Source organism: Buceros rhinoceros, unplaced genomic scaffold, assembly GCF_000710305.1.
Source record: "Buceros rhinoceros silvestris isolate BGI_N320 unplaced genomic scaffold, ASM71030v1 scaffold19941, whole genome shotgun sequence".
In the NCBI taxonomy this organism is placed as follows: domain Eukaryota; kingdom Metazoa; phylum Chordata; class Aves; order Bucerotiformes; family Bucerotidae; genus Buceros; species Buceros rhinoceros.
The window spans coordinates 61,630-74,442 of NW_010393947.1; the positions used below are offsets into that span (position 1 = coordinate 61,630).

At 48.0% G+C, this 12,813-nt stretch overlaps 1 protein-coding gene across 1 annotated transcript in view; it reads right to left on the reverse strand.

Annotated features, from left to right (window-relative positions):
- The window catches only part of FGFR2 (fibroblast growth factor receptor 2), an 81,215-nt gene that overhangs the window by 61,280 nt on the left and 7,122 nt on the right, over positions 1-12,813 (reverse strand). Inside the window, 2 exon segments of the mRNA XM_010145076.1 lie at positions 3,628-3,702; positions 4,365-4,631. Coding sequence (XP_010143378.1) covers positions 3,628-3,702; positions 4,365-4,631 — 342 coding nt within the window.

Sequence of the window (12,813 nt, forward strand, 5' to 3'; positions counted from 1 at the left end):
CAGTGGAGAGCAGCACAACCATCACACCAGCTGCTGCCTCGCCAGCACCAAGCCCGGATTGTGGAAATTCCTTAAGCCAGGGCTACCTCTTGAAACGACAACGAGGACAAGGCAACAAGTACCAACTAGGCATCCTCCGCTGCTGCCAGCAGGAGCTGATGCTGACTGGCCCTTAGCTTCGTGAGAGGAAGTCCCAGGTTGACATCCCTGGAGGCGGCCCTCCAGAACCAAGCTAAGGCACCTCTTTAGGGCAACCAAGAGAAAAACTGAGTTGCCAGCAAAGCCATTTTGTGAAGAGAGAGAGAGGGGACTGTTTTGCAGTGGAACCAATCCTGCACCTTCCCCACAAGCACTAATCCCTTCAACAAAAGCTGGAAGTAATAAAAAGCTATTCAGGATGCAGTCTGGAACAAATCTACCGCAGGGGTTTTTTCAGACAGTTAAAATATCTGTCAAGCTAAAAGGACAGCAAACAGAGTGAAATCTGCTATGCATGCCTTTTACTTAAAAATACACACAGGGCAAACGGTCAGAGGACTCGTGCCCATGTGCGTGCCCTCCTCTCCAAGAACAGGTCGCTCCTCACATCTACCGAGCTGCTCCGAGCCTCCAGAGCAGTTGTACCTTCTGGGCAGCCCTGGCTTCCCCAACAGCCCCTCCGCCTGCACTTGGTCTTTGGAAAATGTATTTCTCACAGAGGCAAAGAAAACAAAGACTAAGATCTTAAGAGAATACTTACCATCGTAAATAAAACAGCTCTGAAAGGTTTGCTTTAGTTTTCAATATGCAGGAATGAGAATGCCAAGGTTCAGCTTCCTGTGGAAGGCACTACAGCCATTTCCTGCCTCATCACATCATAATTAACGTGCCCGGACAGCTGGACTTTATCAGAATTGTTTCATCAAAAAGCAACAACCTTTGAAGACCACGGTCTTTTGTTTCCACCAGTAAAGGCATAGCCAGGCCAATTTCCAGTGCTTATCCGTAATGATCGCAGCTGTAATTTGTATGTAAATCATCGGTTAAGCGGGTTAGGATCTGCAAAGCCCAAACCAGGATTCGGGAAACACTTAAAGACTTCTTCTCTCAACGAACAGCAACCAGGGACTCTTATGAGGCCCTGGACTTCCTCAGGCTCTGCCCAGCAGGGCAGGAGAAGGTGGTAAAGGACATCTGGCCACACAGCACACTCAAGGCAGATGTGGACTGCCCCTCAAGTCCTCAATCGCTTTTCAATCTGTCTTGCAAGAGTTTCTTAAATCAGATGTGGTCTTTCGGACACGATATAAAACCTAGAAAGGGAACAGCAAACGATGCTGATGGGAAGCCTTAGAAGACCCTGGATGCTTAAGTTTCAGCAACTTGCAAAAGCACCAAGTCCCACCCCTAATTTTCATACAGGTCTGATCATGCCAAATCACAACCCTCTTCCAGCAACGTCAGATCAATCCAACCAAGTTACTACGATGAACTTTTCACTGAAACAGACTCCTTGCAGGCATGCAGTGCCACGATCATTATTCCCCTTCCAGCCCATCCTGTTGAGAGCTCCGACATCGGGAGGAAGGCTGCGCTGCTCCCTGCGCCCGTCTGCAGCCTCCCAGAAGCCCCGGCAGACTGTGGGCACCTCCTGAGGAGCAGCCTCACGACAATTTGTTTGTGCAATGCTCCACTCAGGAGCGACCTGTCTTCTCAACCTGTCTTCTGGCAGCTCCCTTCTTTCTATGCTGCCAGAGTTTGCGCCCTCCCCACCAGCTGAGATGTTTAACCCTTCACGCGCTAGAGGCACCTTCTATCCGGAGCAGGGAAAGTGTGACTGACCCCTGCTGAGGCACACAGCCCATCCCGGGCAGACGGACATTGTCACCACGGCCTTTCAGCAGCTCCTGAATCCAGACTGATTAGCAGTAGCTGAGAACATCAGCTCACGGCGTGGGACCATCGCTAGTGCTCCAGAGGACACCACGGAGTAGTTCTCCCTGTTGCACGATGGGGCAGGAATCATTGCCATGACATTACAGAGCAGGGTTTCCTCGAGATAAGGTCCTCTGCTTTTTTACTTGCTATATTGCACTTCCAAAAGCCACTTGCGCTCGCTGTGAGTCTCCAAGCCATCAGCACGAATTAGAAGCACAACTGTTTTCACCAACAAACCAAAAATACCGCAAGCCCTTTTCTAAGCAACACCAATAAAGCTCTGAAGTGAGAACAGACACAGGGATGTTTCCTAAAAGGAAAATTTCTACCCACGAGACCTTTTCAGGGGAACGCTAACATTGCCTGGGTTCTGCCTAGACAACTCCTTTTAAAAGCAGCGTCCCTTTTCCACACTTGCGGATGAGCTTTGCCACCGCATTCCTTTGTCAGAGCAGCCTCCAGCTGCTTATTCTCAGCCCCTTCCAGCTGCACCTGCGAACCAGTCCGGGTTAATCACACTAACAGATGGCAGGGGCCAAACAGGCAGCCAAGGACTTCTATCATTTTAAATAGCATCTAATGTTTCACAGCTCCAGCCCAGGGGCAGCCGCAGACAACAGGAACTAACTGGGGGAGCTGTAAGCAGGCTCCTACTTGATCATCCAAACCAGTGCGTTAAGAGCCAAGGACTTCTATCATTTTAAATAGCATCTAATGTTTCACAGCTCCAGCCCAGGGGCAGCCGCAGACAACAGGAACTAACTGGGGGAGCTGTAAGCAGGCTCCTACTTGATCATCCAAACAAGTGCTTCACGCATCAAGTCAAGCTGCCGATCACCAGCCAGGCTGAGGAGCAAAGATACTACCTGGCTACTGCATGTGGTAACTAGCTGACAACCCCCCAAGGACCTCTGCGTTCCGCCTGCTCCTGACTTTACGCAGCACGAGCAACAGCAAAAGTCACCGCAGGGATTTCGCGACAGCGCGCAGGGGCATAAGGAACCATTATGAATTTCACTTTCTTTTTTCTTGGCAACTGCTCTATTTAGAGCCTATTAATAGCTTTCCAAATTCTCCAAAGGGACTGGAGTTTAGCATCCAGATAGGTTTAAGACTCTTGCAGCCCATTTTCATCACGCATAAGTAACACAAAGTGTGGGGTTCGTGCTGGATTGCTCTCTTTGTAACAAACCTTGAGGTCCTTTGCAGACAAAAGAACCACCTTGTCTCCAAATTCATTCTCCCCGAGGAGATTTCTGCTGAGATTAAGGACTGGAGAATTTGCCTCATTACAACTTAATCTGATTTTTAAGGTTTCCATACCACCTTCTAAGAAAGCGAGCTGGACCTTTGCTGCTTCTGTTAGATTTCAGCTCGGGTTCAGGGAAAGTTAGTTCTTCTGCGAGAGTCTAAACCAGACAGAGACTGCACTTCAGTTCAGGAGGAAAGGAAACTGCAGAACAGCCAGCGAGAGAGGAGAAAGAAAGTACAGACCAGTAAAGCGTGTTCAGAAGAATATTAGTTTATTTTTCTCTTTCTTTTCCAAGTTATGAACTATGTGAAACAGAAAATGGAGAAGGACAAAGACACCACTATTTGACAGCCCATGCAGTAACAATCAAGAAGCTCTGAAGGCAGGAGCGCGAAAGACGGGACATTGTTTTCCACGTGGATCTTGCAAGTGACTTCTGGCAGCTGGCTGTTACTTACTCATCTGGTTGCTGTCATTCACAAAGTCCTCGGACCCATCATTGTCGTCTTCATCATCCCCAGAGGAAAGAGCATCTGCACACCAAAAATAATCGAGTCTTTAAACCAGCCTATTTTGACAGACAAACAAACCAATATGCTACATCTCAGGTTATCTATCAGGAGAGCAGATGTTACATTAGTTGTGCAGAAGCTACAGAGAAAGAAAATCCCGCCACAAAATGTGCATTATTCTTACAAAATGGTAACAAAACTAGCTAATAATCCGGAAATGTGACAGTTTCCAAAGGGAGCTCGCTACCTCCAAAAATCTCTTTCCACTTACAATTCTTATTTTTCTGAAAGACATTCACTTGAGCAGAACCGGGCGTCTCCAGAATAATTCATTGCTCAACTTAAAAAAATGTAGAACAGCCCTTTTCCCCTTCTGACGCAGCAGTTAAAAAACCAACTCGCGTTCATTTCACGGGCTTTATCATCATCACAGCGACTACGTCATTGAGTCCTGTCGCAGTGGCATAAACCAGAGGGCTATTCAGCAGCTGCTCACCACTATCGGTCCCGCAGGGTCAAAGGCGTGTATACAGACTGAGTCTGCAGGAGCAGGAGAAGGGGGAAAACACCCGAAGTAACTACAAAACTCAGCTGTGCCCCCGTGGACCGTTCTATGTGCTACCATCATGTGTCATCGCATTGTACAGCCTGGACATGCAAAAGCCTGCGTTTGGCTCACTCACCTGTGACATTCACAATGAAGTACAGAGTGTCACTGTCTAGGCTCCTAACAGCAGCGCAAGCATAGAGGCCCGAATCTCTGGGTGTCGCATCCTTAATTTGTAAGTACTCCCCAATAATCACTGTCCTATTGTCGGGCCCCAAAGGGACCCCATCCTTAGTCCAACTGATCATGACGGCGTCTTTCAACTGACAGCGCAACTCCAGCAGTTCTCCTGGAAGCGCGGAATGTACGTCTGGCTGAGAGATTTGGTATTTGGTTGGCGGTTCTGCGAAGGTGGAAGGAAAGGAGGAAAAAGAAGAAAGAGAAGGGAAAGGAGAGAATTTCCAACAACAGTCAGTGAAGGCCCTTTTCACCCTCAGAAATCAAGTTACGCTCAATAAAAAAGTTGCATCCAGATCAGCCCAGCAATTGGTCTCGCAAAACGGCACCATAGGCAGGTGTGGGATAAGCTGCATTTTCATGAAGGTAACCACAAACCAAGCTCACTCCCTGCTCACCAGCACCTCGGCAGCGCCTCGTCCCAGGTGCCACACAAAGGCACAGCCCTTCTCGCCTGTCACAGCAAGCAGGCTCCGGAGATAAGTGCTGCGGAACCTGGGGGCTTCAAAGAATGTGGAGGTGCCAGCAGGGGTTCAAAATGCAAATTCAGTTCTATCTTAGCATTTGGGTCTAACATTCAAAGGAATGTTTATCTTTCCCCATCTGATTTTGTAAGTTGCTTTTTTAAGAAAAACAAACAGAAAAGAGCTGTGTTGGAAGAAAACAATGACAAAAAAACCCTTTGTTATCTAAGCCAATAAAAATGAGTTCCTATACACAGCATATATGATGCCCGTTATTTTTCTCCCTCCGCCCTTCCCAAGTCTCTGCATTGCCTTCCACACTGCCAAATCCCAGCAACAGTAACTTTTTCCTTTAATTTTTTTGCTTCCGTTCCTATTCCACAGCCTCTCCTGAGCAGAGCACAGCAGAAACCCGGGAACACAAGCGAAGCTTTCAAAGTCACAGTGTACACAGAAGTTCAAAACAAAATGGCTCATCCATCCCCTTTGTAACCAAATAACAAGAATGTCAAACCACAGTCTTTTTCAAAAAAAACCCCAATTTCCTTGAAAAACTACATCTGCCTGTAGTTACTAGAGCTTCGCCGCCTCCCCCAAGGCCAGCTCTCAGCAAGGGGAAGGGAACCACAGCCCCAGGCGCTCAGGACCCTCTGCACTGGGCAGCAGGACAGCTCAGCACAGGGCGGAGGGACCCCCCACGACACACCCACGATGCTCTCCAGCTGCGACCGGCACAGGCACTGCGTTTGTAACCGGCTTCTCCCTACAGCCACAGTGTTCCTCTACCACGAGCCCACTGGCCAGCAAGAACAGTAGATAAAGGCAGGAAGCGTGAAGGCATCTTCCGTTTGCTGAGGAGGAGGGTCACCTCACACAGGCAGCTGCTCCCCGGTGCGCGCCCCACGCAGGCACCAACGTCACACGCACCTCTTCTGGTTTGTGTGGGAGCCTGAGGGAATATTCAAATAGGTGACTCCTTGGTGACCCCCTTGCTTCTAAGAACACCAGAACCCTGAAACCCATGTTCCTCATCCTCGGGGCACGCTGTTGTCCCTTCTTGTACCACACCTTCAACACAGAAGTCTGACACAAGCATCCCTTCTGAGCTAGCCTGTGGACGGGCGACTGGAGACGCTGCTGCTCCATCAGTACTTCAGTTTCAGGTCGTCCTGCGAGGGGCAGGGAGTTGGACTAGATGATGCCTGTGGGTCCCCTTCCAACTGGAGATGCTGCAATTCTACGAGTACCAGTAGTGGCCACCACGGTGGGACCCTCGTGCGTTTAAATATTGGGTTATACTGATGAACTTGAGAATCGCGTGCCCGAATTCTCCTCCCGCTCCTCCTGGAATCACGTAATTTCAGGGAGTCCAGCGGGAGTTTGCCTGAAGCAAAGGGACAACAGATCCAAGGATGTGCCCCTGCAAAGCAAGCAAAGCTCCTCCTGGATTTTTCCCTAGGGCAAACACGACTTTCTGAACTACAGACTTGACACATGCATCACACCACGAGAGTGGTCAGGAGAAGGACAAAAACAACCATTTTAAAAAGACCAATTACAGAGACTGCAGAGTCTTGGATTTAGACTTCAAAACAAAGTCTCTAAACTTTCTAGTGTGCAAAGTTCCATCTCAAAGCCCAGAACAAGCTACAATACAGCTTCACTCTCCTTGTAAACTGATTGTCTTGCTGACAGTCGCAAACCTACAGACCTGCAAGTGTTTCACCTAGTATTTCTGCTGCTAGAAATGCAGTTTCTGAAGGAGTATGGCTCCTTTCTACACGTATTTTGCAACAGTAATGAGTATTTTTGAGTCTGCTTGAGGTTTTTTTTAAATTGAGATTCCACTGTTGAATCAAAGGTAGCTGAAGCCAGCCAGGTAATTTACTTTGAACCTGGTCAGATGTCTTTGTAACGCTCTACCTGCAAAGAAAATTTCTTTTAGAGTTTACACTGTGCCAGCAATGGTGTATTGGAGTCTAAAAATGTCTTCGCTTAAACTTTTCAAAAGCCACCACGAGCGAAGATAACTCAACCCCCCTTTAAGTGCATTAGAGGCTTTCACTGAAGAGCCCCGAGAAGCCCACGGGTCGGTCACGCAGGCTGCAGCGTCCTCCTGGGCAGATCAGTCATTCACACACCATGACAAGGAGAGTAATTTTCTACCTCCCATCCTTGATTTCACCTTTTTTAAACTTCTATCTCCAAATTTTCAACACAAACTCAAGAGCAGCAGTTCATTTCAAAACTGTAAAAGAATCCCTTTCACAAGGAACACGACTAGTATACTGAAGAAAACCAAGTTTCAGCTAGGTGTTAGTGATTGGTAAACACTATCCATCTCCACTCCTTTCTCTCTAGGGCGTCGGGGAAGATGCAGCACCAAGTCCTGTCCTGAAATAATGAAGTCATGTTTGGCAACAGTGAGTTATTTCAGGTAAGCCTTTGTGTTGCCAGACTAAAACGCAGCAGCACTTCAGACTGTCACTTTTTATAATGTTTGCCTATAAACTTTTTCCAGTGTGGGTTTGAAATGGTGCCCAAAAGCAAACAGAGAACAGGTGGGATTCTGAGCCCAACTGCTTCACTGCGAAAATCAACCCGGTTAAGCTGCTAAAAAGTTCCCGGCAGCACATAAACAACCTGCGCTGCAAAGTTAACTCTCTCTCCAGGGCACTGCACAGGGACTTCTATACCCCTCTTCAGTCGAGGGACAAATTCTGAACTCGTGCACGCTGTGCCGTCGAATCAACGGTTCCCCCGAGGCTGATGACGGGGTTCTTTCCCTCTTCCACCTCTTCTGAGGGTACCAGAGAAAAAAGGCTGCAGGTGTGCTTGGCCCTCACTCCCACCCATCCTCCAGTGTTTCCAGCAGCAACCTCCTGCGCCTTCCCCTGGTGAACACACGGGAGAGCCTGCAGAGCCTGCCCCACCACGCACGCCTTGCGGGGCAGGTACCACCATCCGCGCTCCTCCAGCCCTCTCTGGAGCTCTGCCTTGAGACCGCAGCCTTCAGCCGCCACCTCAGACCTGCAGATCAGCCCTTTGCTGGGCGAGCTCTGCGTGGCCAAGGGAAGGGGGCACAGGACGCCTTCCTAAGCACGTTCTCCTGCAAATCCTGTAATCGTGCCATCAGTTCCTACTGCAGAGGTGCGTTTCCTGATGTGAGTAACACCTTCTGTCACCCCCTAAAGAACAAACACAAAGCCACAAAGGCTCATGCAAAATTCCTGGTGGTGTTCTTAAACAGGAGGGGAGACAAGGGAGGGCACAAGACATGCTGCCTCAGCCATTGTCTGCTCCCAGCTACATCCTTATTTGTCATAGTGGTGCACACAATGTGTTTAAACTTCAGAGGTGGAGCTGTTGAACAATACCACCGTGCAAAACCAAGCTGCTGCTAAATAAACAGACGTGAACTTTTCCTTGACTGCTCATACAATCTCGCAGCATGGTTTATGCCATCCAGCCATCCAGTTGGGTAAATCATGTTTGTATAAAAACCACGACCACAATAGAGGACTGGGGACGTTCCGAGTGTGCTATTTCAGATTATTACGAGATACGCAATTATATTCCAAATCATGCTTCTATTCAAGACTCGGTCACCGAAACGAGAGATTTGTACTTCCTTAGGTTTTAAATTGTTATTGTTATTTGCCTCTATTTATTAAAATGTTAACAAAGGGCTGCTTTGCTTATCTTAAAGCTCAAGGCATTTAGTTACTCAGTTACAGAGCCAGATAATTAAACAATCAGCTAATAGCCAACCCCAGCAAAGATTCTCACAGGACTCTCCCCAACACAAAAGCCTCAGACCCCATCAAGCCACTTTCGCTTCAAAAGGCTTTAGTCAATAACTAAACACTCACCATAGCGTGCCCAAAAGGGTCAACAGACCCGACCTGTCAAGGATCCAAGAGGTTCATTGCAAAACTGAATGTTCCCACAGGGACCGCCAGGCTGCCCACCGCCACCACTCCTCCTGCTTCCCCTACTCCTTCTCCTGGTTTTCCTGCCAGTGAGGAGGATCCAGCAAGATCACACTGGATGAGTGACGTGGACTGTGGACATCAAGTTGTGCGTGAAGCAAAACAGCCCCCGGTCCCATGACTTTGAGAGCCAAACCCAAGCCTCCACGCTCTCTCCAGGAGGCAGGCTCTGCAGGGCTGGGGAGCCCAGGCAGCACCCGTCAAGTCTGCAACCTTCCCTCCACCACCCAGGCACAAGCTGATGGGCTTCTCCCTCCATGGAAGTTGGCAGGCTAATATTAAAGAGTAGCTCCATGTCCTCTTCTGATGATGGGTGATAACCTCAGCCTACAGAGGAAACAGCCACCAGTTTACGCATGCAAAGAGTCATTCCTGGCCAGGGTGACTGTCTCCCGCTAGGCTAACAGAAAACCAAACCACAAAGGCCAAACACATCTCCTCAGACAAAGTGGCACAAAATACTGTTTGCAATCCATCCAACTGCTTCTCCAAAGCCACGGGGTTCCTGCTGCCTCATCTGCACTGCGTTTCCATCAGCCAGCTGCCAGCTATGCCCAGCTCTGCCTTCGCCAGGCATAATCAGGAAGGGTGTTCTGATAAAACACTTTCCTTTCCAAATTACTATAGCTCCTTCTGTAATTTTAGAACACTAAAAAATAGTTAATAAAAAAAAATCCACTGTCACTGAACAAACCTGCAAAGAGCAGGAATCATTTCCCCTCTCTCTGCTGTATAAAAACATCATTTATTCAAATCCAATGAAGATCTAGGCCTCGCAGAAAAGCTTCATCAAACACAAAGCATCAAAGGTCCATGATAGTTACCAACATAAATATGTGGCAGATTCTAAGTCTTCACTTGCTCCTTTAAAACAAGCTCCCAGGCTGCTCTCTTTGAGAGCAGCGACTTGCACAAGACGTTAAGCGCCGGAGTCTCCAAAATAAATTGAGATATTTTTTCCTGGCATCTTCTTTATATCTGTTACCCTTGTTCCAAAAGGACCTGGTCCTCTGATGGGTGCAAGAGATGAAACCAGACCTCCAAAAATTTATCCGAGGAACAGGAAGGATCCTTCTGCCCTGGAAGTGAACATTTGCAAAACAAAGCAAGTGCTGCCCCATAATACATGCCTGGGATTTTAGCAAGCACAGAGCTTCCAGCCACCCCGACCTGCCAGAGCATGGACCTCCAGCATCATGTCAACTCCTACTGAGTGTTACATATATTAAGATCATTAAAAAAGCGAATCTCCTCCAGTTGAAACACTTGCCAATGTCATCATGGGTAAGGGAAAATATTACACTGCACTAACTTGTTTTCCTAAGCTTTGAAGAGTTAGAAAAATAAATAACTCTGGTGAGCAGCAAAGAGTTTCACCACTTGCAGAACCCCCTGGCCAAGAAAAAAAAAGCTCTGCTTATGCCCCTAAAAGTTCTCTCCCCGTGGCTAGATCTGCCTGCCCCGTGCAATGCTGTTGGGCAGACGAGCAGTGACGGAACTGCAGCTCCCGGAGGTAAGTACCCCCCAGCAGCACTTAGCCCTGGAACGGACACAAGGGCCTCAGCACACCCAGCAGGAGAGAGCAGTGGGGGCAAACCTCCTGGGGTCCCCTGCTACGCTGGCTGACGTGGGGTGAGGCATATGCACTGTTTCAGAACGGCTTTGGTGGCTGCCAAGCAGCTGGGTGGACGTGTCTCACCCTGTGGTTAAAGGAAGGAGACTCCTTCTCAAAAGAAAAATAAATGGTACTTGTCTAGGCTTCATGCAGAGATTGAAAATTCCTACAACTTGTAGCCTGCTTGCTCCTACCTGTCTTTATGGTTATGATTGTTGAGTTATGGCTGTACAACCACGCAACATGTGTCAAAAATGCCAAGTATCACATGCTCATGGGCTTGGCTGTGTGCTTTCTGCCCTGGAAGCCATGCCAGGGGAGGCTCGAGCATGCCAAGTTCAAAGTAAACAGCGGAGAGAGCAGCAAGGCCACCTCCTGCTGCTGGGAACTGCCCTGCAATTCCTTCCTGTTTGTCCCCATTCCTCCTGGTCTGACCCTTCCAGGATGAGGGTTTCTTTATACCACAGTCACTACAGGGTTTCTCTCCAGATACGGGACAGAGCAAGAAACACCAGCAAAGCATCAGTATGCCTTCTGCACAAAGACTTGGTAACCAGGGAGGGAGAAATCAGCCCCCACCTTGAGCAGCCACACCAAAAGCCCTAAAATTACTACACTGCCTCTTATATTTCATCAGAATGATGAGAAACTACAAGCCACCTCCAAGATTTTAACTTTTGGTTCGAGGCACCAAATCTTGACCATTTCTATTCAAGCCACAAGCTCCACCAGCTGCCTAAAGTGACAGATAGTCTCTGTGCTAAGTGTACCAGGGAGAACAATATCAACCTAACACACATGTAACGCAATCTCAAAAATAATTAACTACTCTTTGAACTCATTACAGAAGAGCCTTCCCATGTAATCCACTATACAATACAAAGGGGAAATGCATCACCTCTGCCAGAACCTCAAATGAAAAGCTGGAAAAGAAAATTAACCTTCTCTCTCTAAAAAGCAAAACCCAAGACTAGGATCATGTTCTCACTGATTCTACTTGCAACAGCAACAGAACGTCAAATCTACCTGACCGTATTCTGCACGTCACCAAGTGGCAGCGCAATCAACCAACTCCCAGGGCCCAGCTTCGCATCAAAGCCTGCTCGGGAAAGGCTCCACATAAGATACACAACCTTGGGAAAAGGTACAAGCACGTAGTTTAGTCAAAGGGGTTTTCACAGGTTTAATATTTCCTTGCACCTACTCCTACCCATAGCTTTTTTCAGGTTCTCTATTTGCATTTCAAGAGCAACACAAAACCATGGCAGAACATCGCATAAATCCAAACAGGAGAACACTGCCGTTTCCTTCCAGCTTTGCCGAAGGCCGCGCGCGGGACTATTACTATGCAACATGCAAAAGAAATAAATTACAACTCTGAGGTTAAAAGTTGCACAATTTCACAATGGAGCGTTAGTTCTGGATACAGAGAACATCTCTCCAGACTCCCTACGAGCAAGTCAGCAGTTGTTTCTTTTGTACACGGTCCCATTTTTACTTGACTATACAAATCCCCTTAATTTTAGCAGCTCATCTGGAAGTCTCATCTTGCCTGTTCCCCTGAAATCCATCTTCCCCTGCTTCCTAAAGTGGGATTTGAAAAAAGTCACTGGAAACAAAACATCCCCTCGGCACTTTTGAAAGTCCTGTCCACAATGCACATAAACTACAGAATATCCCTCTACTACTTCAAAGCTTCCAGAATGCCAGAGTCCCTTGTAAACGAGAACAACACTTAGTGAAAAGACGTCAGAGCTCATTTAATCCCAGCTCCACACAGAAAACAGTCACCAGTGGTACCTGGGGACAAGGGAGAAGCAGCAGGACAAGCCCTGGAGTTAAAAGCCGGGCTTGCTATCTGCCCTTCCAGGTGGCCCACAACCACGTCCACGACAAGGATTATTTTTAACTTGCAGACACCTCATCTGAAAGACCTGTGCAACCCTGGCGAGTAAACAGGACCAGGTAAATCTGGGTACTTCCACACCATCATGTCGACGTAGGATTCTTCTTCATGATTCAACTATGCTTCATAGAACCAAGCTCAAGAACTGCTCAGAATTGAAGCTGGAGTTCAGCAGCGGTTTTTTAAGAACTGTGGGGCAGCATTCAGACTTACAAACCAGATTGCTTTCCTTGAAACAAATCAAACATTGCAACACAGAGACACTTCACAAACTTGCAAAGCCAGTCCCACGAAAGCAGGCTCTGCCGTGCTGCCCAGCAACCGGTCCTGCCCGCAGCGCACCCATACAGGGCAGCCTGAAGAAAGAGCGT